Source organism: Entelurus aequoreus, linkage group LG19, assembly GCF_033978785.1.
Source record: "Entelurus aequoreus isolate RoL-2023_Sb linkage group LG19, RoL_Eaeq_v1.1, whole genome shotgun sequence".
Taxonomy (NCBI): domain Eukaryota; kingdom Metazoa; phylum Chordata; class Actinopteri; order Syngnathiformes; family Syngnathidae; genus Entelurus; species Entelurus aequoreus.
Window position 1 is genome coordinate 23,892,530 of NC_084749.1, and position 25,956 is coordinate 23,918,485.

Here is a 25,956-nt window from a genome sequence, read left to right on the forward strand (position 1 = left end):
GTCCGGGACATCTCTGCGCTGCTGACCCGTCTCCGCTCGGGATGATCTCCTGCTGGCCCCACTATGGAATGGACTCTCACTATTATGTTAGATCCACTATGGACTGGACTTTCACAATATTATGCTAGACCCACTCGACGTCCATTGCATCCGGTCTCCCCTAGAGGGGGGTTGGGGGGGTTCACCCACATCTGCGGTCCTCTCCAAGGTTTCTCATAGTCATTCACATTGACATCCCACTGGGTTGTGAGTTTTTCCATGCCCTGATGTGGGATCTGAACCGAGGATATCGTTGTGGCTTGTGCAGCCCTTTGAGACACTTGTGATTTAGGGCTATATAAATAAACATTGATTGATTGATTGATTGACAGACACCCAGCTTTCTGACACTGGGCCCTACATTATGCCCCAAAATTATTTGGTAGTCCTCAGATTTCCTGATGCCATGCACACAGTCAAGGCATCCGGTACCAGAAGCAGCAAAACATCAGTGAACCTTACACCATGTTTGACTGTTGGGATGGTGTTATTTTCTTTGATTTATTTTTGTTTTCTGTAAACAGTGTGATGATGTGCTTTACCAAAAAGCTCCACTTTAGTCTCATCTGTCCACAGGATGTTCTCCCAGAAGGATTTTGGCTTCCTCAGGTAAGTTTTTGCAAACTCCAAACTTGCTTTTTTATGTCTCTGTGTGAGCAGCGGGGTCCCCCTGGGTCTTCTTCCATAGCGTCCCTTTTCATTGAGATGGCGACGGATAGTGCGAGCTGACACTGTTGTACCCTGTGTCTGCAGGTCAGCTTGACTTTGTTTGGAAGTGGATCGAGGTTCTTTATCCACAATTCTAACAATCCTTCGTTGCATTCATCAATTTTTCTCTTCCGTCCATGTCCAGGGAGGTTAGTGCCATGGGCTTTAAACTTCTTGATGATGCACAGTAGACACAGGAACATTTAGATCTCTGGAGATGGACTTGTAGCCTTGAGATTGTCCATGCTTTTTCCACAATCTTGGTTCTCAAATCTTCTGAGAGTTCTTTGTGTGACGATCGGTCACTTGATTTCTGTTTGTTTCCTTGTTTTTCTATTTACTTCCCGTCAGTGCTCTTATTTTGTTCCATTTCCTGTTTGTTCCGCGAAGCACTGTTTTTTCTTCACCTGCCGCTGATTGGCAGCCGGTCCACACCGGCTGCCAATCAACATGTATCCTATTTATGCTTTGTCTCGAGCACTCCTCGATGCTCGAAGATCACCTTTATGTTGGAACTGTTTCATGCAAGACTGCTTTCTCCTCTGTTGATGATAATTAAAATCATCTTACCTGCTCATCGTCCTCCTGGTTCTTGCATCTTGGGGTCACAAAAACGGCAGCCATGCGAGTTCCTAACACTTTGCTCTTCTTTTTTTTCTCCATGCTCAATGTGGTACACACAACACAAAGATTGAGTCAGCTTTTCTCCATTTTATCTGGCTGCAAGTGGGATTTCTATATTGCCAGCACCTGTTACTTGCTACAGGTGAGTTTAATTACAAATTAAAGGAGCATTATATGCTTAGAATACAACTATTTATTACAATTTTGAAAAGGTACAGTCCATTTTTGGAGTTCTGTGTAAAATAATATCAGATTTGGCTTTTTTTTTTGCAGTGGGGGGGTTGTGTTGTTCCAATGCAAACAAAATAAATAAACATGTGAATACCAAAACATTTGTAATTTCAACAATTTTCTGGGAGAAGTGGTGCATTATCTGACAGAAATGCAGGGGTGCCAATATTTTTGGCCATGACTGTATCAAGAAATCATTTCATTTCTCGCAAGTAATTAATCAGACTGGAAAGAATCCGCAAAGTTAGGGGCCCAAGTCCAGCACGGTACAAATGGCCTAGTGTGAGTACGCCTGCAGTTTCCCATCATACACAGCAACATTATTTAAAAGAAGTAATTCCATCCTCCAATAAAATATGAAAGACTACGAAAGTAGCTGCCGCAGGGACAGAGAACAGTGTTACCAGGGTGAGGGCTGGACGAAGACGATGGGGCCAGACGTCTATCAAGTCAAGCACCAGTTGGGACATTGCTGATGATGCCGACATTGGAGTGTCCATCTCCAAAAAACCAACAATTAATTCTTTGAGGGATGGAACCATTGATGCTGCCAGCAGTTGGTATGTACCAACATTTTAGTAACCATATGGAGTATATAAAAACCAAAAAAAACACTGCTGTCTAGTTTTCCAGAGTCCAAGACGTCGCCGCCATTAAAACAAACAAGCAGGAATAGATTGGACAGAGGGGATTCCGCAACACTGTCACCCAAGCAACATTATCTGCGGCAGTCCAGATATCTACCAGGTGAGAAAACGCTATCAAGTCCTCCCATGATGCTTGTCTTACTTGAGTTATCAAATTTTCTCATGGTCTTAGTTTCTCTGTCGGGCTCACGCAACCCTAATAGGTACAAACGATGTATAAAAAAATGGATGGATGGATATTGTAAAACTTTGCAAAATGTGCAAACCGATGAAGAAGCATAGCAAAATTGGATTAATGCTGACCCTTTTTTCAGGCATTGATCCAAAGAGTAACTCATCGACTGGGAAACAAGGAGTCAGTACAACCCTGCGGCACATCCTGGGTTTAGCTCAAGAACAAGAAGGGGACCTGCCTATTATTAAAGGTCAGTTTTAGACAAGTTCAATGGCAAAATGTACAAACCCCAAAACCAGCAAATTTGGGACGTTGTGTAAATCGTAAATAAAAACAGAATACAACGATTTGCTAATCCTTTTCAACTTATATTCAATTGAATAGACTGCAAAGACAAGATGCTTAACGTTCGAACTGGAAAACGTTATTTTTTGCAAATATTAGCTCATTTGAAATTTGATGCCTGCAACATGTTTCAAAAAAGCTGGCACAAGTGGCAAAAAAGACTGAGAAAGTGGAGGAATGCTCATCAAACACTTATTTGGAACATCTCACAGGTGAACAGGCTAATTGGAAACAGGTGGGTGCCATGATTGGGTTTAAAAGCAGCTTTCATGAAATGCTCAGTCATTCACAAACAAGGATGGGGCGAGGGTCACCACTTTGTGAACAAATGCGTGAGCAAATTGTCGAACGGTTTAAGAACAACATTTCTCAACGAGCTATTGCAAGGAATTTAGGGATTTCACCATCTAAGGTCTGTAATATCATCAAAAGGTTCAGAAAATTTGGAGAAATCACTGCACGTAAGCGGCTAAGCCTGTGACCTTCGATCCCTCAGGCGGTACTGCATCAAAAACCGACATCAGTGTGTAAGGGATATCACCACATGGGCTCAGGAACACTTCAGAAAACCACTGTCAGTTACTACAGTTCGTCGCTACATCTGTAATTGCAAGTTAAAACTCTACTATGCAAAGCAAAAGCCATTTATCAACAACACCCAGAAACGCCGCCTGTTTCGCTTGGCCTGAGCTCATCTAGGATGGAATGATGCAAAGTGGAAAAGTGTTCTGTGGTCTGACGAGTCCACATTTCAAATTGTTTTTGGAAACTGTGGATGTCGTGTCCTCCGGACCAAAGAGGAAAAGAACCATCCGGACTGTTATAGGCGAAAAGTTCAAAAGCCAGCATCTGTGATGGTATGGGAGTGTATTAGTGACCAAGGCATGGGTAACTTACACATCTGTGAAAGCACCATTAATGCTGAAAGGTACATACAGGTTTTGGAGCAAAATATATTGCCATCCAAGCAACGTTATCATGGACGCCCCTGCTTATTTCAGCAAGACAATTCCAAGCCACGTGTTACAACAGCTTGGCTTCATGATAAAAGATTGCGGGTACTACACTGGCCTGCCTGTAGTCCAGACCTGTCTCCCATTGAAAATGTGTGGCGCAATATGAAGCGTAAAATACGACAAAGGAGACCCCGGACTGTTGAGCAACTTAAGCTGTACATCAAGCAAGAATGGGAAAGAATTCCACCTGAAAAGCTTCAAAAATTGGTCTCCTCAGTTCCCAAACGTTTACTGAGTATTGTTAAAAGGAAAGGCCATGTAACACAGTGGCAAAAATGCCCCTGTGCCAACTTTTTTGCAACATGCTTATTCTGTTTTTATTTACAAATTACACAACGTGCCAACTTCACCGGTTTTGGGTTTTGTACTTAATTATTGTTTAATGACAAGGTGAAAGGAAGGAAGCAGGTACCTGTGGCTAAATAACTTATGCATCACTTGCATTATTCTTTCCAGACTCCTTGATGTACAAGACAAAAATTTCACCTGGTGAGAAGTCAGAAACTAGAGATGCTAAACTGATAACCCCACAGACTCAGATAGGAGGCCCCTGTGCTAGTAAGTTACTGTATATCAGCACGTGCTACTATCTTAGTTACCGGTTTTATAAATCAGCATACTAACCCCCTGGTAGTACAAAATGGCTAAAATGCTTAACAGCTGTTGTGTTCATTTGCTCAACTCCTCCAACTGACTTTTCATCTCCATGCTTAGTTGATTTGTCAACCCCTGCTGATCTCAGGATTGACTCAAAAATCAAACTGTCCAAGAATGTGATCTTCTCTCATCAAGGTAAAGAAAGTAAAATAAAAGTTTATACTATGAATGTAACGGTAGATGTTTATTTTTAATCTAAATGTTCAGCACAGAACTTTGGATTTCTGAACAGAGGTGAATAAGTTCCTCACAGTGTACACATTGAGTTAGTGCAGGGGTCGGCAACCCAAAATGTTGAAAGAGCCATATTAGACTAAAAATAAAAAATACAAATCTGTGTGAAGCCGCAAAAAATGTAAAGCCTTGTATAAGTGTTATAATGAAGGCAACAGATGATGTAAGTGTCTATATTAGCTATGTTAGCCTACTATTATTTGTTGGCAAAAATGTTGTATTTTAAAAAATGTTCTACACATTTTTACAACATTGGAAAACATTAGTAAAATAGAGGCTTCTCACAGGATTAGATAACTTCTGGAAATTACTGGCTCAGAATTGCCAAAGGTATAGATGTGTGTGTCCAAGTTAAAGGAAACGGCAGGCTGTCTTCTTCTCATGGATTTATTACAATCTTTGCAAGCTGGGTAATGTTTGCTGTGGTCTGGAACAACATGGCACACAAACAACTATCATAAATGCAGCCAATATTGCATACAGATAATGTGTCATGAGACATGCAAATATAAATTAAATACCCACAGGAAATAAGTAAAGGAAATTAAATGAGCTCAAATATACCTACAAACGAGGCATAATGAATCAATATGTACACACTAGGGCTGCAACTAACGATTAATTTGATAATCGATTAATCTGTCGATTATTACTTGGATTAATCGATTGATAATCGGATAAAAGAGACAAACTACATTTCTATCCTTTCCAGTATTTTATTGAAAAAACCCATCTTACTGGCACCATGTTCTGGACATTGGGGGTGCAGCATACACCAATAATAACACAGAAATGTAACTCATCAGATCAGAACTGAATCAGATATTGTACATGTTTCTGTTGTGAATAATAAAGGATTCATTTTAGGCTGCCTCTGAATAATAGCATGAAATATTCCAGCACCTTCATAACGTTTAGTTATACTAAAGCGTCACTCAAATCTAAATAGATTTATATAGCTTTATCGGCCCGGCTACATTGATCCATTATGAACCCAACCTGAGATATTTCTGTCCGTTACGTTTATTTCGAAATTGGTAACCGTGCGTTTTCTCTCTCAAAACGGAGTCAAATGTGCCGGAGACACATTATCAGCCCCGCGTTGCAACAAAGGCATAACGTTAACGTTACTCACAAAAAAGCTGAACTCATGAATGCCTGTTGCCACTATGGACTTAAAAAGTTACGTACCATGAGTTCCCTTCATCCATGGCTCCAACATGTTTCCTTTTGCAGGTGCTCCTGAAGCAATGTTGTACTTCCGTGCCATTTTGCAGGAAACGGTCTTCTTTGAAGTCTTTAAAGTGAAGTGTTCCCACACTTTTGACGACTTAGGTCGTACACTTTTCTCCATTGAAGCAATAACCTTAAGATGTTTCTCCGCTAAACTATCGGTAGTGTTTTCCTGCGCCATTTTTCATATGTTTCCAGCAAAGGAGACGGCGTCGCCACGTGAGCTGCACATGACCACATCTTTGGCTAGCTTACGCCACCTCATGAGACGTAGCCTCAGCGCCGCCCTGGCGCTGTTTTGTACTGTTTTTGTACTTATTTTGATCATTGTTTCTCAGCTGTTTAAAATGTTGCAGTTTATAAATAAAGGTTTATAAAACAAAAAACAACAACAAAAAAATTAGCGAAAAAAAAGAAAAAAAAAAGCCTCCGCGCATGCGCATAGCATAGTTCCAACGAATCGATGACTAAATTAATCGCCAACTATTTTGATAATCGATTTTAATCGACTTAATCGATTAGTTGTTGCAGCCCTAGTACACACCTTTGTGCATTCACACACAGCATTGAACGTTTGTTTGACAAAATGAGACAAAGAAGGAGTGGCATAAAACACCTCTTTCTGTGGCAGCATCGGAGAAAGTTGTACATGTAAACAAACTACGATGAGTTCAAGGATCACTGAAATTAGTAGGACAAAACGTTTCTTGCCAAATACTCTCATCAGTGAAGCATGTATAACATTAAACAGTTGGATTTCTAACAATTAGGAAGGTTTGTGTCATGTTTGTTTTCCTGCAGAAACAATATCAAAACAAAAAAAAAAGTTCTTTTTTTTCCATTTTCTCACTCTCTGGAAACGGTCTAAGGAGCCACTAGGGCGGCACTAAAGAGCCGCGGGCTGCTGACCCCCGAGTTAGAGGGACAGGAAAGTGCCTCACTACTTATGTCTACTCGGTAGAAAAATACTGGTAGAAAAATACTGGACAGCGCAGCACAACGTGTGGTAGCAGAAGTCATGACTAAGCAATAGTTTTAAGGAGAAACCAGAACCTGGATACCCGTATCCTTCGTGACAGACAAAAGACAAGAGAATACAATGAAAGCAGTCTGTCGGCATTGTTCAGTAGAGATTGGAAATGTGGCTAAAAGCTGGAACTAATAATACTTAGATTCAAGCAATAAGGATTTTATGTCTTAAGAATTCAACAATCATTGCGATTTTTAAACTATTGCTATTTATCTGCATGGTTAAAAGCTCCTATATAGAAATGCTGTTAACCAAGCACAGCCAAAGTGAAGGCATACCCATCAAAATTTGCATTTGAAGATAAACATAATTTTTCACCAAATAAGGTGAGATTGGGAAAAATTCAATAATTTCTCCAAGCGTAGATAGTGACAGATAGCTAAAGATATATTGACCTACAGTGGGGGTTGGACATGTATTAGAGTGCTTTATCCTTCACAACACAACTTATGGTCCCAACCCCATTGATAAAGCAAGACATTGTCACGAGGGGGTTTTGCGGCTCACTGCGGGGTCGTTCTCCCAGGAATGCAGAACGGACAACTTCGGACAACAGTGTGAGGTAGGAGATGATTTTAATCTTCTCAAGAAATCTTGGCAGGGCATGAGGTAAACAAACATAAACTATGGCGTGGAACAAACACGAAACTGTGGCATGAAACAAACAGCATAAACTATGGCTTGGAACAAACACAAAACTGTGGCATGAAACAAACAGCATAAACTATGGCTTGGAACAAACACGAAACTGTGGCATGAAATAAACATGACTTACGTGGACACAGCATGAATCGAACAACTAGCAAAAATTTGGGATTGGACACGAGCAGCATGAACTAAGCATGAAACAAGCAATCGCATGACACAAGCAATGACGCCAGGCCGACTGACAGGCAAAGACAGGCTTAAATACTGGTCTCTTGATTAGAGCATGTACGTGTCCCGAACACCAGAGGTAGGTGAAACTAATAGGTCGCTATGGAAACTAAAACAAGGGTGCACAAAAACAGGAACTATGGAGTCTTAAACTAACAGAAAATAACAAAAAACATGATCCAGACCACAGATCATGACAGACATTCCACTAATCAACCCTGATAAGGCACACCTGTGAAGTGAAAACCATTTCAGGTGACTACCTCTTGAAGCTCATCGAGAGAATGCCAAGAGTGTGCAAAGCAGTAATCAGAGCAAAGGGTGGCTATTTTGAAGAAACTAGAATAGTTATTTCACCTTTTTTTGTTAAGTACATAACTCCACATGTGTTCATTCATAGTTTCGATGCCTTCAGTGACAATCTACAATGTAAATAGTCATGAAAATAAAGAAAACGCATTGAATGAGAAGGTGTGTCCAAACCTTTGGCCTGTCCTGTAATAAAATAGTTGCCAACATTTAAAATGCTGTACTTAATTTTGCATATGTATAAGTACAATATTTTAAAAGTCTAAACTGTTGCAATAATCTACCCTTCCTTGTTTTCAGAGATTCAGAGAGACCACAATGTCTTCAGATCTCCTCAAGTCCCTTGTCCAAATGCAGGCTTCACAGGAATAAATACATTCTCCAGAAACACGAACATCCCACCAGTGCATGGACGAGTGGACTGGACTGCTAAATATGGAGGCAATCGGTAGAACAGGGTTGACTCATGTACAGGACTGAATGTTGTCCATTTTCTATTACTTGAGTTGGGTTTAAATATTGTCAACCACAGCGATATACATTTGCAAAGCAGTTCAAAGTGTGTCTGCAGCAGTAACTTGGCGAACAAGGTGGCCGCCTGGGACGCCATCCTATGGAGGGGGTGCCAAAATGCAGAATGTAAAAAAAAATATTCCAAAAAATAAATTCATAACAAATACATAAATAAAAATGTATGTATATGACGGTCTCAAAGCCGTCGTGCGGGTTCTCAGGACCATCAAGGAACGACATTGTTGAGCAGGTGTAGACTTCTTTTATTTTTCAATAAATAAGTCTCTTCCGGGTTGCTTTTCAGCCTTGCTGTGTCCTGCTTTTTTCTCCGCTCCAGCTTTTCAGCTGCATGCTTTTCAGCTGCGTGTCGCCTTCCTTGGGCTCTTTTGCGCTCTCGCTCAGCCTTCGCTTCTCGTTGGCTCTGTCTCTGATCTCCGCCTCTCTCACCCACGTCCCCGGCTGCCGCCCTTTTATACAGTTCAAGAGGATTCTTTGATTGTGCCCAGCTGGGCGATCCATGCACCTGATACTGTTTGCGGCGTCGATCCCGGCTGCTCTCGCTCGCCGTCCACGCCTCCTCGCCGCCATCTTGGAGCGGGCTCCAGTGTGCCCTGCCTCGCTGTCGGACTGCCAGCCCCGCCTCTCGGGATTCCGACCAGCTGAGCCTACTCCCCCCCCCACCCCCTTTTTTTCCGAGGGAGCGGGAAGTAATGACGGCCAGGTCCACCTGTGGCCCCGGTCTTCTCCTTTTCCACCTTTTCTTCTTCTGTGACCTTTTCTTCTTCTTCTGTGTCATTTTCTTCTTCTTCTGTGTCCTTTTCTTCTTCATTTACGTCTTCTTTTTCATTTACTTCTTCTTTTTCATTTACTTATTCTTCTTCGTCAACTTCTTCTTCTTCATTTACTTCTTCTTCGTGAACTTCTTCTTCATTTACGTCTTTTTCTTCGTCAACTTCTTCATTTACTTCTTCTTCTTCGTCAAGTTCTTCTTCGTCAACTTCTTCGTCAACTTCTTCTTCGTCAACTTCTTCGTCAACTTCTTCGTCAACTTCTTCGTCAACTCCTTCGTCAACTCCCCGTCCGGTCCGCCAACATGTGCTGGAGCCGCAACTGTTGGCGGGACTCCTCCAGCCGCTGGCGGCTACTCGCCGCCAGCTCCGCGAGCGCGCCCACGAGGGGCCACAGGGGATCTTCCTCCCCCGCCTCTGTTTGGTTTCACGGCACTCACGTTCCTTGGAGACAAGCTCACAGCTGCTGGAGTGGAACCAGACAAGGAAAAAATAAGCCCAATACTAGAAATGCCCAGACCAGAAGATCAAAAAGGAGTCTTGAGGGTTTTAGGAATAATGAACTTCATTGGGAAATTAATTCCAAATCTTTCTTCAAAAGCTATGTACCCGAGACAACTATTGTTGGACAGATGTGTTTTCAAGTGGACAGAACATCATGAAAAGGAATGGACTCAGCTAAAAACAGCATTAACAGCGGAGCCCGTGCTTGAATACTTTGATCCATCAAAAAAGACGAACATATCTACAGACTCCTCCAAAGGATGGAATTGGAGCAGTTTTGTTGCAGTCAGAAGGTGAAGATTGGCAGACAGTCGCGTATGCATCAAGAACAATGACTGCAGCGGAGTGTCGATATGCACAAATCGAAAAGGAATGCTTCGGACTTGTGTATGGATTTGAAAAATTCCACAGTTACATATACGAGCTTCCTACATTTGTAGCAGAGACAGACCACAAACCATTGATTGCAATAAAACTGCAGTCAGAAGGTGAAGGCGGACAGTCGCGTATGCATCAAGAACAATGACTGCAGCGGAGTGTCGATATGCACAAATCGAAAAGGAATGCTTCGGACTTGTGTATGGATTTGAAAAATTCCACAGTTACATATACGAGCTTCCTACATTTGTAGCAGAGACAGACCACAAACCATTGATTGCAATAAACAAGAAAAATCTCAGCGAGATGTCTCCAAGAATCCAAGGGCTCATGATAAAGCTACAACGCTATGATTTCGACCTCATCTATACGCCTGGAAGCACATTGTGCTCTGTCACAAGCTACAAAATACAGTGATGCTCCCAGCATTAGCTCTACAGAGACTGATGTAAATTTGCATGTAAACCTCATCTATGAATCGTTACCTGTATCAGATATGAAGTCCAGGCATATCGCAGCTGAAACAGAGACATTTGTTTACAAAGAGTCATCAGGAGTATGAAAGAAGGATAGCCAAAAGACACTTTACCCACCTTGCTCCCTTTGCCACTCATACTGGTGTATGAATGTGAATGAATGTTTGGTAGAGGCCGTAGGCGCATGTTCGCTGAGACTTTCACTATTGTAAAGCGCTTTGAGTCACTAGAGAAAAAGCGCTATATAAATATAATTCACTTCACTTCACTTATCCCGCAGTCACTGAGGTTAGAAATGCTTAAACGACTTCATTTAGAGCAGGGGTGTCAAAGTCAAATGGACGGAGGGCCAAATAAAAAATTTAGCTACAAGCCGAGGGCCGGACTGTTCGAATGTTCATTGAAAAATTTTTAAATGACGCATATAGTCTAGTGAACCTAATTGAACCTACTGAAAACCTAACAAATATATTCCAATATGATCAGATAAATAAAGCAATATTTTCTTATGGCTCTGTCAGTAATCTTTAATTTTCAACAGACACAAAAGACAAATTTCCTTTATATAAAAATCCCCATAACATGAACATTAAATGAAAGAAACCGGTATTCAAGGCACCATCAGTAGCCTATATTTTCTATTTTAGCAAAAGTGGGCTAAATTTACTTCAAAGAAAAAAACAATAATAGCAATTTTCTATCATCCACTCAACTGAAATATTTTTAAAATATAATTAAATTGAAATACAATAAAATAAAGTGCAAAAATCTATAAATCAAAAACAACACTTTGTTTAAGGAAAAGTAACATGCAGTGAAAACAAATATTAAACTTTAACTTTTAAACTTGAATTGAGTAAAAACTCTAAATATGTGATTGCACAGTAATGTTCACATTAAACCCCCCTCCTCCCTCCGTGGGAGGGAGGCGAGTTGGGTGCCCCGAAACCCCCCGCTGGTTTCGGCCCGCCCCTTGGCGCGCGTGGCACGGCGGGCTCCGCGACCCGACGGCTGGCCCTCGTGGCTTGACGGCGGGCGCGTCCCGACGGGCCGCGCGTAGGGGTCAAACGCAGAAGTCTCAGGGCCTCGTGGTGAGGGGGTGGCCTGCGGGTTTCGGCCCGCTTGACCCCCCCGCTCCGCTTGGCGCGCGCGGCACATGACGGGTTCCGCCACCGACGCTCGGGCTGCAGCCCGACGGTGGTGCGGGCCCGGCGGTGACGCGCGGTTTGGGGAAACAAAGCAGAAGTCTCAGGGCCTCGGGGCAGGGTTTCGGCCCGCCCCCTTGGCGCGCGTGGCACGGCGGGCTCCGCGACTGACGGCCGGGCTGCAGCCCTTCGGCCGGCAGGCGCGTCCCGGCGGGCCGCTCACCCCCTTTCGGAACCTTGGACCGGCATCCGCTTGGTGCGTGTAAAAGATCTGCGGTCTAAAAAAAAAAAAAAAAAAAAAAAAAAAAAAAAAAAAAAAAAGATCTGCGGTCTGCGGGCCGGTTCTAATAATAAATCAAGATCATCCCAAGGGCCGTAAAAAACCTTCTCGCGGGCCGGATATGGCCCGCGGGCCTTGACTCTGACATATGTGATTTAGAGCATCTTGGCATAGAGAAGAGTAAGAGATGAGTACAAACTGCTATTTATTGGCCAAGAATGAATTCAGATATTGACAAGATGGTTTCAAGATGTGAAACATGTCTAAAACATCAAGCAAAGCAAGCAAAATAATCAATGACCATTATACACTTACCGGAGGAGCCTTGGCAAAAAGCTGGGACGGATTTGTTCTATTTGGATGGAAATAATTACTTGATTGTGATTGATTACCTCTCAAATTATCCCAAAATGGCGCTACTTCCAAGCATGTCAGCAACCTGCGTTATAAGACACATGAAATCAATATTTGCTCGACATGGGATCCCACAGGTTGTATACAGCGATAATGGACCCTGTTACAACTGTAAGGAGTTTTGCTGTGGAGTATGATTTTCGACATGTGACCGCAAGCCCTTTGTTTGTGCAATCCAATGGGAAGGCAGAGAAAGGAGTCCATATAGTCAAACAGCTACTGAAAAAGGCACAAGACAGCAAGTCAGACCCATATTTGGCTCTGCTGAGGTATCGCTCCACTCCACTGGAACATGGTAAATCTCCTGCTGAAATACTGATGGGACGTAAACTGCGCACCACTCTACCTTACACTGCAAAATAAAAACAAGGAGTTGAGGCAGAAATTGACAAATCTCCAAAGACGGCAAAAATCAAATTATGATAAAACTACATAAAATCTGGTGCCACTGACTAGACATGATACAGTGAGAGTAGAAGATGCCGATATCTGGAATAGGAAAGCCACTGTCCTCGAAGAAAAAGCTCCGAGATCTTACATTGTCAAAACTGAAGACGGACACATTGACGAAGTTTGCTCAAAACTAAAGACACAACTGGAGAAGATTTGACTACTGCTGTTACGGAGACTGCAAAGGACACCACGACTGGTGAAGATGTGACTGGGTATAGATAATGTTAAAAAAAAAAAAGGGATGTGGTGATAGTTGTTGTACATAATAGAGCCACTAGAGGGCACGCTGGGATCATGTGTGTAGGTGACTCCTTTAGTATATATAGCAGGGGTCACCAACGTGGTGCCCGCGGGCACCAGGTAGCCCGTAAGGACCAGATGAGTAGCCCGCTGGCCTGTTCTAAAAATAGCTCAAATAGCAGCACTTACCAGTGAGCTGCCTCAATTTTTAAAATATTATTTATTAGCAAGCTGGTCTCGCTTTGCCCGACATTTTTAATTCTAAGAGAGACAAAACTCAAATAGAATTTGAAAATCCAAGAAAATATTTTAAAGACTTGGTCTTCACTTGTTTAAATAAATTCATTAATTTTTTTACTTTGCTTCTTATAACTTTCAGAAAGACAATTTTAGAGAAAAAATACAACCTTAAAAGTGATTTTAGGATTTTTAAACACATATACCTTTTTACCTTTTAAATTCCTTCCTCTTCTTTCCTGACAATTTAAATCAATGTTCAAGTAAATCTATTTTTTTTTATTGTAAAGAATAATAAATACATTTTAATTTAATTCTTCATTTTAGCTTCTGTTTTTTCGACAAAGAATATTTGTGAAATATTTCTTCAAACTTATTATGATTAAAATTCAAAAAAATTATTCTGGCAAATCTAGAAAATCTGTAGAATCAAATTTAAATCTTATTTCAAAGTCTTTTGAATTTCTTTTAAAAATGTTGTTCTGGAAAATCTAGAAGAAATATTGATTTGTCTTTGTTAGAAATATAGCTTGGTCCAATTTGTTATATATTCTAACAGAGTGCAGATTGGATTTTAACCTATTTAAAACATGTCATCAAAATTCTAAAATTAATCTTAATCAGGAAAAATTACTAATGATGTTCCATAAATTATTTTTTTTATTTTTTCAAAAAGATTCGAATTAGCTAGTTTTTCTCTTCTTTTTTTCGGTTGAATTTTGAATTTTAAAGAGTCAAAATTGAAGATAAACTATGTTTCAAAATTTAATTGTAATTTTTTTTCGTGTTTTCTCCTCTTTTAAACCGTTCAATTAAGTGTAAATATCATTGATTATTAATAATAACATAGAGTTAAAGGTAAATTGAGCAAATTGGCTATTTCTGGCAATTTATTTAAGTGTGTATCAAACTGGTAGCCCTTCGCATTAATCAGTACCCAAGAAGTAGCTCTTGGTTTCAAAAAGGTTGGTGACCCCTGATATATAGCAAAGAAGAACAAACCACCAGGTGTCTGTCATTAGCTGATGTCCTACCTGATGACATTAAAGACGTGTTTGTGAGTAATCAAATGATTGTCTTACATGTTTTCACTGGAAACATAACAATGAATTGATTACCATGAATTGATTAACGTGGACCCCGACTTAAACAAGTTGAAAAACTTATTGGGGTGTTACCATTTAGTGGTCAATTGTACGGAATATGTACTGTACTGTGCAATCTACTAATAAAAGTTTCAATCAATTATGAGAGACGAGAATCTCGTTCTAGGTAGCTAGCAATGCAGCTGTTACCTTTAAATCACTTTAAAAATGCATTCAAAAACCGCCAAAAATACTTTATCTACCTTCCGTAACAAAAAGATAGCTTCAGAGGGTGTGAATCCTCATTTGTCCAAAATGTGTTGTCTGTTACCAAGTCTGCCATGATTAGAAAACACTTGCGTTTGTTTCCTGAAGTAGGAACACACATTTTTTTACGGAATTCGGAAGTGCGCTGCTATGGAAACGGAAATCAGTTTCAATCCCGAAAATGACCAAAATAAGGTAAATACAGTACAAAACCCAAAACCAGTGAAATTGGCACGTTGTGTGAATTGTAAATAAAAACAGAATACAATGATTTGCAAATCCTTTTCAACCTATATTCAATTGAATAGACTGCAAAGACAAGATATTTAACGTTCGAACTAGTAAACTTTGTTATTGTTTGCAAATAGTTCATTTGGAATTTGATGCCTGCAACAAAAAAGCTGGCACAAGTGGCAAAAAAGACTGATATAGATGAGCAATGCTCATCAAACACTTATTTGGAACATCCCACAGGTTAACAGGCTAATTGGGAACAGGTGGGTGCCATGATTGGGTATAAAATCAGCTTCCATGAAATGCTCAGTCATTCACAAACAAGGATGAGGCGAGGGTCACCACTTTGTGAACAAATGCGTGAGCAAATTGTCCACAGTTTAGGAACAACATTTCTCAATGAGCTATTGCAAGGAATTTCGGGATTTCACCATCTACGGTCCGTAATATCAAAAGGTTCAGAGAATGTGGAGAAACCGAAAACCAACATTGAATGCCCGCGACCTTGCATCCCTCAGGCGGTACTGCATCAAAAACCGACATCAGTGTGTAAAGGATATCACCACATGGACTCAGGAACACTCCAGAAAACCACTGTCAATGATAAAGTTGGTCGCTACATCTGTAAGTGCAAGTTAAAACTCTACTATGAAAAGCAAAAGCCATTTATCAACAACACCCAGATACGGCGCCGGCTTCGATGAGCACAAGCTCATCTAAGATGGACTGATGCAAAGTGGAAAAATGTTCTGTGGTCTGACGAGTCTACATTTCAAATTGTTTTTGGAAACTGTGGACGTTGTGTCGTGTCTTCCAGACCAAAGAGGAAAAGAACCATCCGGATTGTTATAGGCGCAAAGTTCAAAAGCCAGCATCTGTGATGGTATGGGGGTGTATTAGTACTCAAGACATGGGTAACTTACACATATGTGAAGGCATCATTAATGTTGAAAGGTACATACTGGTTTTGGAGCAACATATGTTGCCATGCAAGCAACGTCTTTTTCATGGACGCCCCTGCTTATTTCAGAAAGACAATGCCGAGCCACATTCTGCACGTGTTACAACAGCGTGGCTTCTTAGTAAAAGAGTGCGGGTACTACACTGGCCTGCCTGTAGTCCAGACCTGTCTCTCATTGAAAATGTGTGGCGCATTATGAAGCGTAGAATACCACAACGCAGACCCCGGACTGCTGAACAACTTAAGCTGTACATCAAGCAAGAATGGGAAATAATTCCACTTGAGAAGCTTAAAAAATTGGTCTCCTCAGTTCCCAAACGTTTACTGAGTGTTATTAAAAGGAAAGGCCGTGTAACACAGTGGTAAAAATGCCCCTGTGCCAACTATTTTACAATGTGTTGCTGCCATTAAATTCTAAGTTAATGATTATTTGCAAAAAAAAATTAAGTTTTTTAGTTCGAACATGAAATATATTGTATTTGCAATGTATTCAATTGAATATAAGTTTAAAAGGATTTGCAAATCATTATATTCTATTTATTTACGAATTACACAACGTGCCAACTTCACTGGTTTTGGGTTTTGTACAATATGAATGTATTTTTTGTTTTCATATTACAAGAAGTACTTTAGAGTTGCAATGCATGCAGATATGACATTTGTGCCATTTTGTGTTATACACTACAACATCTATTCAGACAGCAGCAGCAGCACGTTTGCTGCTGAGAGACAGACTCAACATGTACTTCAGATCCAGGTGAGTTTGTTATTTGTAACAGACTGTAGTAATAGTCTTTTATAGTGGTCTTAGCGACCACTATCTAACCTTCTGGACCCGCAAAATAGCTAAACCCAAAGCCAATGGCCACATAGCAGCCCAATCCAGATCCCTCAAAAAATACTCCAATGACAATTTCAATTTAAAATTAGATGAGTGGGACTGGTCCCCTGTGCTCGCGAGCAACCTGGTCGATGGGATCGCTTGGGATCGCTTCAAAACGGCGTTCCTAAAGATACTAAATGACATGGCTCACGTGAAAACAGTCAGGATCAAAGCCCGCTCGGAACCATGGATGAATCCGGACCTATTAGCTGCCATAAAAGACAGAGACAGAAAATACTCTGAATACCAAAAATGTAAAACAGAAGTAGATAAACAACCCAATAATATCAACCTCAAATTACTCCTTTCAACACTCAAAAAGCAATGCAATGAATTAAGAAATAAGTCAACCAACCTGACTAAATCCTTAAAAAAAAATTACATTAACGACAAAATAGAGGAAAACACAAATAAGCCACGTGAGCTCTGGAAAATTCTCAACAACCAGCTTCCTGGTTGCAGCCAGAAACTTAAAACAAGACTCACCAACATCAGCATCAAGGAGGGTGACTCCCTCATTACAGACAAAATGGAGGTAGCTAGCAGACTTAACATATTTTTCACCAGCATAGCCGCAACTCTTGTCAACAAGCTGTGCCACCACTCTGGTCGCTTTGGTGTAGAACACATTAAAGCCTTCTACAGAAAGCTAGGAGTATCCAACGATGATTTCAAATTAGAAATGGTCACAGCTGATACCCACATATGCGGTCCTCTCCAAGGTTTCTCATAGTCATTCACATTGACGTCCCACTGGGGTGAGTTTTCCTTGCCCGTATGTGGGCTCTGTACCGAGGATGTCGTTGTGGCTTGTACAGCCCTTTGAGACACTTGTGATTTAGGGCTATATAAATAAACATTGATTGATTGATTGATTGATTTTATCTGTGTTTTGTGTTCTGGGGGACCCCGACTCCAGAATTTGAAAGTTTCCCGCGTGAAGCCGGTGAGTAACGTTCAATACAGTTAACTTAGGCTATCTTTTGTTAGAGGCTGTGAATGTGTGTAGGTTACATGCTACGATATTCTACATATTTCCAACTGCTTGAAACGAAAGCGTATTACTTTATTGTCAGTGTTGTTTAGGCCCAGGTCGCTAACGTTACTTCGTTAGTCAACAACGTAACGTTAACGGAGTGGAAACAGCCGTTCTTTGCTATTAATATGAGTGTGTATTATTTCTTTCTTTGTTCTTTAGTGGAGCTCGAGATCCTGTTTACTGTGGACTAGCTGTGTGTGACGCCCTGTTGTTTTTGTTTCCATTAAAAAAAAAAGGTATGTCTATTATGTGTTTTTTGGCATAGTTAATTGTAAAAAAATATATAAAATGAGGTGATGTGAGTGGGAAAAATTGCTGCACATATTAAGGATCCTTTTTCTTGATCTATATTTTTGTTATTTGCTGATGTATATATTTTATATACTGTTTTTTATTTAATTAAATTATTAGACTATTTTATGCTTTATTTACCTTTTTTTATTATTATTATTTTATTTACTATTATTATTTCCACATGTAAGCATCATATTAGTACATTGTTTGATTGCTTTGCTTAATCCATTCCATAATTTAATTCCACATACTGATATACTGAAGGTCTTAAGTGTTGTACGTGCGTACAAATGTTTTAAATTACATTTCTCTCTAAGATTATTTTTCTCCTCTTTTTTTGAGAAGAATTGTTGTATATTCTTGGGTAGCAGGTTATAGTTTGCTTTGTTTATAATTTTAGCTGTTTGCAAATTCACTATGTCGTGGAATTTCAGTATCTTTGATTCAATAAATAAAGGATTTGTGTGTTGTCTATATCCAACATTATATATTATTCTAACTGATCTTTTTTGTAACGCCGTTAATGAATGAAGTGTACTTTTGTAATTATTTCCCCATATTTCTACACAATAACTCAGATATGTAACACTAGTGAACAGTAGAGAATATGAAGTGATTTTTTGTCTAGAACATGTTTTGCTTTATTCATTATTGACGTGTTTCTTGCTATTTTATGTTGTATATTTTTTACTTGAGATTTCCAGTTCAATTTATCATCAATCATTATACCTAGAAATTTGGTTTCATTTACTCTTTCAATTTCTATTCCGTCTATTTGTATTTGTGTTTGACTTTCTCTTGTACTGTTACCAAATAGTATTATTTTAGTTTTACTGAGATTCAAAGATAGTCTGTTTTTGTCACACCATCTTTTTAATTTGTTAATGTCTTCTGTTATTATTTGTATTATCTTCTGTGTGTTCTCTCCTGAACAAAACGCTGTTGTATCATCCGCAAATAATACTAACTTTAAATATTTTGTAACTTTACAAATGTCATTTATATAGACATTGAATAATTTAGGTCCTAGTATTGATCCCTGAGGTACACCACAGGATATATTTAGCGTTGTAGACGTGTGTTCGCCTAGCTTCACGTATTGTTTCCTGTTCGTTAGATAACTTCTTATCCAGTTTAAGACTAACCCTCTGATGCCATATCGTTCTAGTTTTTTGATTAAAATATTGTGATTAATTGTGTCAAATGCTTTAGTTGGATCCATAAAAACTGCTGCCGCACATTTTTTACTATCTATTGCATTGGTAATTTCTTCTGTAATTTCAATTAAAGCCATTGAAGTTGAAACATTAGCTCTGTATCCATATTGGTTCTCTTCAAGTATTCTATTTTTATTCATGAAACTCTCTAATTTTTCAATGATTTTAGAAAATTGTGGAAGTAAAGAAACAGGTCTATAATTTGTAAATTGATGTTTGTCTCCAGTCTTATAAATTGGTGCAACTTTGGCTATTTTCATTTTGTTTGGAAATTTACCTGTTTGAAATGATAGGTTACTAATATACATCAATGGTCCTGAGATCTCTTCAATAACCTTTTTTATCGTTTCCATATCAATTCCGTTACAATCAGTTGAAGTCTTAGATTTAAAAAAAATTTCACGATTGTAACTATTTCCTCCTGTGTCACATTACTGAGGAACATGGAGTTGGGATTTGCAATCTGAGGCAGAGAATGTGGAGCTGCCAGAAAAAAGGAACAGGAAGCCAGTGTAAGTGTGTTCCGTCTTGTTTTTGTCATGTTTCTACAGTAATAGGAAGGTTATTTCCGGTAGCATTCAAAAATAGACCAGAGATGCTTGTACTATATGTATATTTGGCAATTTTGGTATTGCAATAATCCTAATGATATGGTTACCCAACAGCCATCATCTCGGGGACTCTGATGATAGCGAGGAAGACCCGGGAAATGGTGACCTCACATCTTTGGGGTTGGCAAGCCAATTGCACAGGCAGAGTAAGGAATAATCTCTTAACATTGAAAAAAATGAAACCACCACATTAATATTAAAGATACGGTTAACATTCTTAGTGCTAAAGATATTCCCCTCTCCTTGTATCCCTTCTCCCAGCTCCACCGTCTCGCCGAGTGCCAGCAAGAGTCATGAGTACTTGTCAACTCGACTCCTCAACTGGAGATAACTTTCTAGGTAAAGACTGATCTCCAAAATAATATCTCAGCATCCAGTAACCATGGTTAACAGATCACAACCATTTAATACCAATTTATCTCCCTTAGCACCTCACCATTGGGAAGGATGTATTCATATGCCTTCACCAGCACCTGCATTAAACATGCAGAAAGTTACACAAGGTAGGGACTGATCTTTGTATACACTACACCCATAATTTCAAACCCTACTTTACGATTGAGCTGAAGTTCTGACTATTATGACCTGTACTTTTACCTTTCTTATAGTTCTTACCACCTTGGGGCACCATTCAGGTAAAATCTCAGCTCATCTTACTTGCTTATTTGTATACACTAACACCTGTGCATGCTTTTGTCCAAGTTGTTCCTTTGACGATGAATAAATACCCCTTTTCTTTCTTTCTACATTAAGGGTGCCTTTTCATCTGATTAAATTTATAATGAACAGGGACATTGCGGTTGTCCCAAGTGGATGGTATGATGATAGGATGGTTTTCTGGCCCAGCTATAAAAACACCGACAGAATGGAAAAGGCCGCTTTAAATGAGGAGCAGCATGAGCCAAACTGGCCAAGATTTGACGTTTCTGTTGTCCGAACTTGTGGTATGCAAATTCATAATCTTCTTGTTTAAAAATAACGTCATAGTTGCTTCTCTTTATGCTTGGAATAACCTATTGTGTCTATGTTCTGACCAGGTCTCTTGTAAGAGAGAGACCTGATTTATCATCATCAATAATAATAATAATATTCTGTTCAGCTCTACAGCTAATTTGAAACTCATGTTCATTTTAACATATTCAATTTTAGACAACTTTAAAGGCCTACTGAAATGAATTTTTTTTATTTAAACGGGGATAGCAGATCTATTCTATGTGTCATACTTGATCATTTCGCGATATTGCCATATTTTTGCTGAAAGGATTTAGTATAGAACAACGACGATAAAGATTGCAACTTTTGGTATCTGATAAAAAAAAGGCTTGCCCCTACCGGAAGTAGCGTGACGTAGTCAGTTGAACATATACGCAAAGTTCCCTATTGTTTACAATGATGGCCGCATGAAGTGAGAGAGATTCGGACCGAGAAAGCGACAATTTCCCCATTAATTTGAGCGAGGATGAAAGATTTGTGGATGAGTAAAGTGCAAGTGAAGGACTAGTGGGGAGTTGAAGCTATTCAGATAGGGAAGATGCTGTGAGAGCCGGGGGTGACCTGATATTCAGCTGGGAATGACTACAACAGTAAATAAACACAAGACATATATATACTCTATTAGCCACAACACCACCAGGCTTATATTTAATATGCCACAAATTAATCCTGCATAAAAACACCTGCGTGTTTGTTATGCTAGCTCCTAGCTCCTCTGCTAGCTCCTAGCTCCATAGAACACGCCAATACAATTCAAACACCTGATCAACACACACAATCACTCAGCCCAAAAGACCGTTTACCTAACCCAAGGTTCATAAAGCTTATATATTTTTAAAAAGTTACGTACGTGACGCGCACATACGGTCAAGTTATCGAATGTTTAGCAGCCAAGGCTGCATACTCACGGTACCTGATATTCAGCTGGGAATGACTACAACAGTAAATAAACACAAGACATATATATACTCTATTAGCCACAACACAACCAGGCTTATATTTAATATGCCACAAATTAATCCTGCATAATAACACCTGCGTGTTTGTTATGCTAGCTCCTAGCTCCTCTGCTAGCTCCTAGCTCCATAGAACACGCCAATACAATTCAAACACCTGATCAACACACACAATCACTCAGCCCAAAAGACCGTTCACCTAACCCAAGGTTCATAAAGCTTATATATTTTTAAAAAGTTACGTACGTGACGCGCACGTACGGTACGGTACGTGTTATGCTAGCTCCTAGCTCCTCTGCTAGCTCCTAGCTCCATAGAACACGCCAATACAATTCAAACACCTGATCAACACACACAATCACTCAGCCCAAAAGACCGTTCACCTAACCCAAGGTTCATAAAGCTTATATATTTTTAAAAAGTTACGTACGTGACGCGCACGTACGGTACGGTACGTGTTATGCTAGCTCCTAGCTCCTCTGCTAGCTCCTAGCTCCATAGAACACGCCAATACAATTCAAACACCTGATCAACACACACAATCACTCAGCCCAAAAGACCGTTCACCTAACCCAAGGTTCATAAAGCTTATATATTTTAAAAAAGTTACGTACATACGCAAAAAAAAGCCAAAGCTGCATACTCACAGTAGCACGTCTGCGTCTTTGTCATCCAAATCAAAGTAATCCTGGTAAGAGTCTGTGTTGTCCCAGTTCTCTACAGGCATCTGTGTATCCAAGTCAAAAGTCCTCCTGGTTAGAGTCTCTGTTATCCGAGTTCTTCCATCTTGACTGCATCTTTCGGGAATGTAAACAAAGAAGCGCCGGCTGTGTACTGTTGTGGCTGACTACGTTCGAAAAATACGTCCATTTCGCACCGACAACTTTCTTCTTTGCTTGCTCGGCTTCCTTCTCCATAATGCAATGAACATGATTGAAACAGATTCACGAACACAGATGTCCAGAATACTGTGGAATTATGAAATGAAAACAGAGCTTTTTCGTATTGGCTTCAATGTGGAAGGCATACCCGTGTTCGCCGGTCTACGTCACGCGCATACGTCATCCTCAGAGGCGTTTCGAACCGGAAGTTTAGCGGCAAATTTAAAATGTCACTTTATAAGTTAACCCGGCCGTATTGGCATGTGTTATAATGTTAAGATTTCATCATTGATATATAAACTATCAGACTGCGTGGTCGGTAGTAGTGGGTTTCAGTAGGCCTTTAAAGACGCATTAAAAATAATGCAACAATATGGAAAGGGCTGCGACACCTCAGACCTGCAATCTGAGGCAGAGAACGAGGAGCTGCCAGAAAAAAGGAACAGGAAGCCAGTGTAAGTGTGTTCCGTCTTGTTTTTGTCATGTTTCTACAGTAATTGGAAGGTTATTTCCGGTAGCATTCAAAAATAGACCAGAGATGCTTGTACTATATGTATATTTGGCAATTTTGGTATTGCAATAATCCTAATGATATGGTTACCCAACAGCCATCGTCTCGGGGACTCGGATGATAGCGAAGAAGACCCGGGAAATGGTGACCTCGCATCTCTGGGGTTGGCAAGCCAATTGCACAGGCAGAGTAAGGAATAATCTCTTAACATCAAAAAACCGAAACCACCACATTAATATTAAAGATATGGTTAACATTCTTAGTGCTAAAGATATTCCCCTCTCCTTGTATCCCTTCTCCCAGGTCCACCGTCTCGCCGAGTGCCAGCAAGAGTCATGAGTACTTGTCAACTCGACTCCTCAACTGGAGATAACTTTCTAGGTAAAGACTGATCTCTGAAATAATATCTCAGCATCCAGTAACCAAAGTTAACAGATCACAACCATTTAATACCAATTTATCTCCCTTAGCACCTCACCATGGGGAAGGACGTATTCATATGCCTTCACCTGCACCTGCATTAAACATGCAGAGAGTTACACAAGGTAGGGACTGATCTCTGAAATATTAGTGTATAGATAGGCCCCTTGGGTATTACCAGTCATGGTTAACTGATGGCTCTCTCACAATGCCCACCTCACTAGGAACGGCAGTCCCTCCTCGACTCCCTCCACCCCCCTCACCAGCAGCCCTCAACATGTGGCAGACAGAGGAGCCTGGATCCAGCCTGGCCTACAGGCCAACATGGCGAGGGGGAAGAATGGCCGACAACATTTCCTGCTCTGGTGAGCAATAACTGACAAATACCGGATGGTCATTCTGTGCCACAAATTTTGGAAAAAATTCTAATTCACAAGCAATCACATATTTTCTTCAAACTTTGTCAATAACTTTTGTCATTAACTAAGGTCAATAGCTAATGTCAGGATTATGAGTAATGAGGATAAACACTGAAACATGTTAATTTTATACTGTTGTTTGTCAACAGCGCCTGAGGTAATCCACATCCTTTGCCTGCTGGAAACTATTAAGCACAACCAAGACCAGCTGATTGCGAAGGTAAATTTCTTAAGCCTTGAATAGGTCAATAATTCATAATGACATTGATTTTGATTCATTATTATTTTTTAAAGAAAGAAACAGCCTACATGGCAGCTTTGTGTGATTAGAGTAAACATTGCTACATTTTCTTGTTACATTTCACCTGTTTGCTCTTTAAATACCACTTTTAATGTTTTTTATTTATTTCGATCGTATTTTTTAAAAATGTGCCCTGGGGCCGATAAAAATGACCTGCAGGCCGCAAATGGCCGCACTTTGGACACCCCTGGCCTACACGAATACAAACATAGAATGATAGCAAAGGAAACGCTACTCCATGCACAGCTAACATATCAGAAAATGAATAACTGGTGAATGACAATCAACCAATAAAAGGTTGTTTATTTATACATATACATCTCTATTCCTCCTGAGGAGGTGGAAGCGGGACTCGTCTCCTCGTTGCCCGATCCCCCGCCAAGTTGAACCACCTGATGGCGTGTTTGGTGACCTCAGCGTCCGTGGCTGACCTTGTCAACACATTTTTACTCACAGCACCTGTAATCAAACAAGATTACAAGACAGATACGTTTATGTTTATGGTATGTAGCATCCAAAGCCAAGTATGCTTACACAATACAAAATATGTGATAGGTATTAAGGAGATTACATTTGAAAAAAAAACATGACTTAAAGTTACTGGAGGTGGTTAAAATAAGGTGCGTAAACTATGAATTTGTGATCAGGGTATAGGTGTGCCAGACATCCAAAATGTTCAAACAATATCGTTATTTGGTTCCTTGATCCGAGTACTTGTTTGGCTCTGTTGGATGACGACGGCGGGGGGTTGGGGGTGGGGGGCATAAATAAATATCCATAACCCAACTTTGGGAGGTTGACATTGTTTTGTTATTATATTAATATGCGGGTCTGCGGGTGCAGACATTGGTCGGCTCAGCGCGCGTAGGCGGAGCCTATAACTCTAGGCGGCGCGCGCCGGTTTAGTTTGTCGCGTCTGCGTATGCGAATCAGACACGAGTCCGCTCAGGATCAGCTGTCAGACCGTACAATTTTCAGAGGCGGAGCTGTATCCTCTAGGCCAGTGTTTTTCAACCTTTTTTGAGCCAAGGCGCATTTTTTTCATTGAAAAAATCCAGAGGCACACCAGCAGAAATCATTAAGAAATGAAACTCAATAGACAATAAAAACTTGTTGACGCAATTGTTGGATATGAATTCAAACCATAACCAACTATGTATCAATATAGCTCTTGTCTCAAAGTAGGTGTACTGTCACCACCTGTCACATCACGCCGTGACTTATTTGGAGGTTTTTGGTTGTGCTCCCATGCATAGTGTTTTAGTTCTTGTCTTGCACTCCTATTTTGGTGGCTTTTCCTGTTTTTTGGTATTTTCCTGTTGCAGTTTCATG

General features: G+C 40.2%; 1 protein-coding gene and 1 long non-coding RNA gene across 5 annotated transcripts in view; both read left to right on the forward strand.

Moving 5' to 3' along the window:
• LOC133635217 (serine/threonine-protein kinase MAK-like) overlaps nucleotides 1-8,929 on the forward strand; it is a 55,172-nt gene extending 46,243 nt beyond the window's left edge. For 2 of the 3 annotated variants that reach the window (XM_062028138.1, XM_062028139.1), the window contains 6 exons: nucleotides 1,966-2,162; nucleotides 2,228-2,349; nucleotides 2,564-2,674; nucleotides 4,242-4,343; nucleotides 4,500-4,577; nucleotides 8,425-8,929. In XM_062028138.1, the coding sequence (XP_061884122.1) occupies nucleotides 1,966-2,162; nucleotides 2,228-2,349; nucleotides 2,564-2,674; nucleotides 4,242-4,343; nucleotides 4,500-4,577; nucleotides 8,425-8,576 (762 nt within the window). In that variant the 3' untranslated portion in view covers nucleotides 8,577-8,929. The remainder of the gene's footprint in view (nucleotides 1-1,965; nucleotides 2,163-2,227; nucleotides 2,350-2,563; nucleotides 2,675-4,241; nucleotides 4,344-4,499; nucleotides 4,578-8,424) is intronic. The other variant, XM_062028140.1, reaches the window with a different exon arrangement.
• Nucleotides 8,930-17,812: 8,883 nt separating this feature from the next.
• LOC133634879 (uncharacterized) lies at nucleotides 17,813-21,033 on the forward strand. 2 transcript variants are annotated; one of them, XR_009821985.1, is made up of 8 exons: nucleotides 17,813-17,928; nucleotides 18,181-18,257; nucleotides 19,972-20,044; nucleotides 20,198-20,289; nucleotides 20,405-20,482; nucleotides 20,572-20,646; nucleotides 20,752-20,778; nucleotides 20,897-21,033. It is a non-coding gene; the product is annotated as an uncharacterized LOC133634879 (long non-coding RNA). The 2 variants fall into 2 exon arrangements; XR_009821984.1 differs by lacking the exon at nucleotides 17,813-17,928 and having other exon boundaries at nucleotides 18,037-18,257.
• The last annotated feature ends 4,923 nt before the right edge of the window (nucleotides 21,034-25,956 follow it).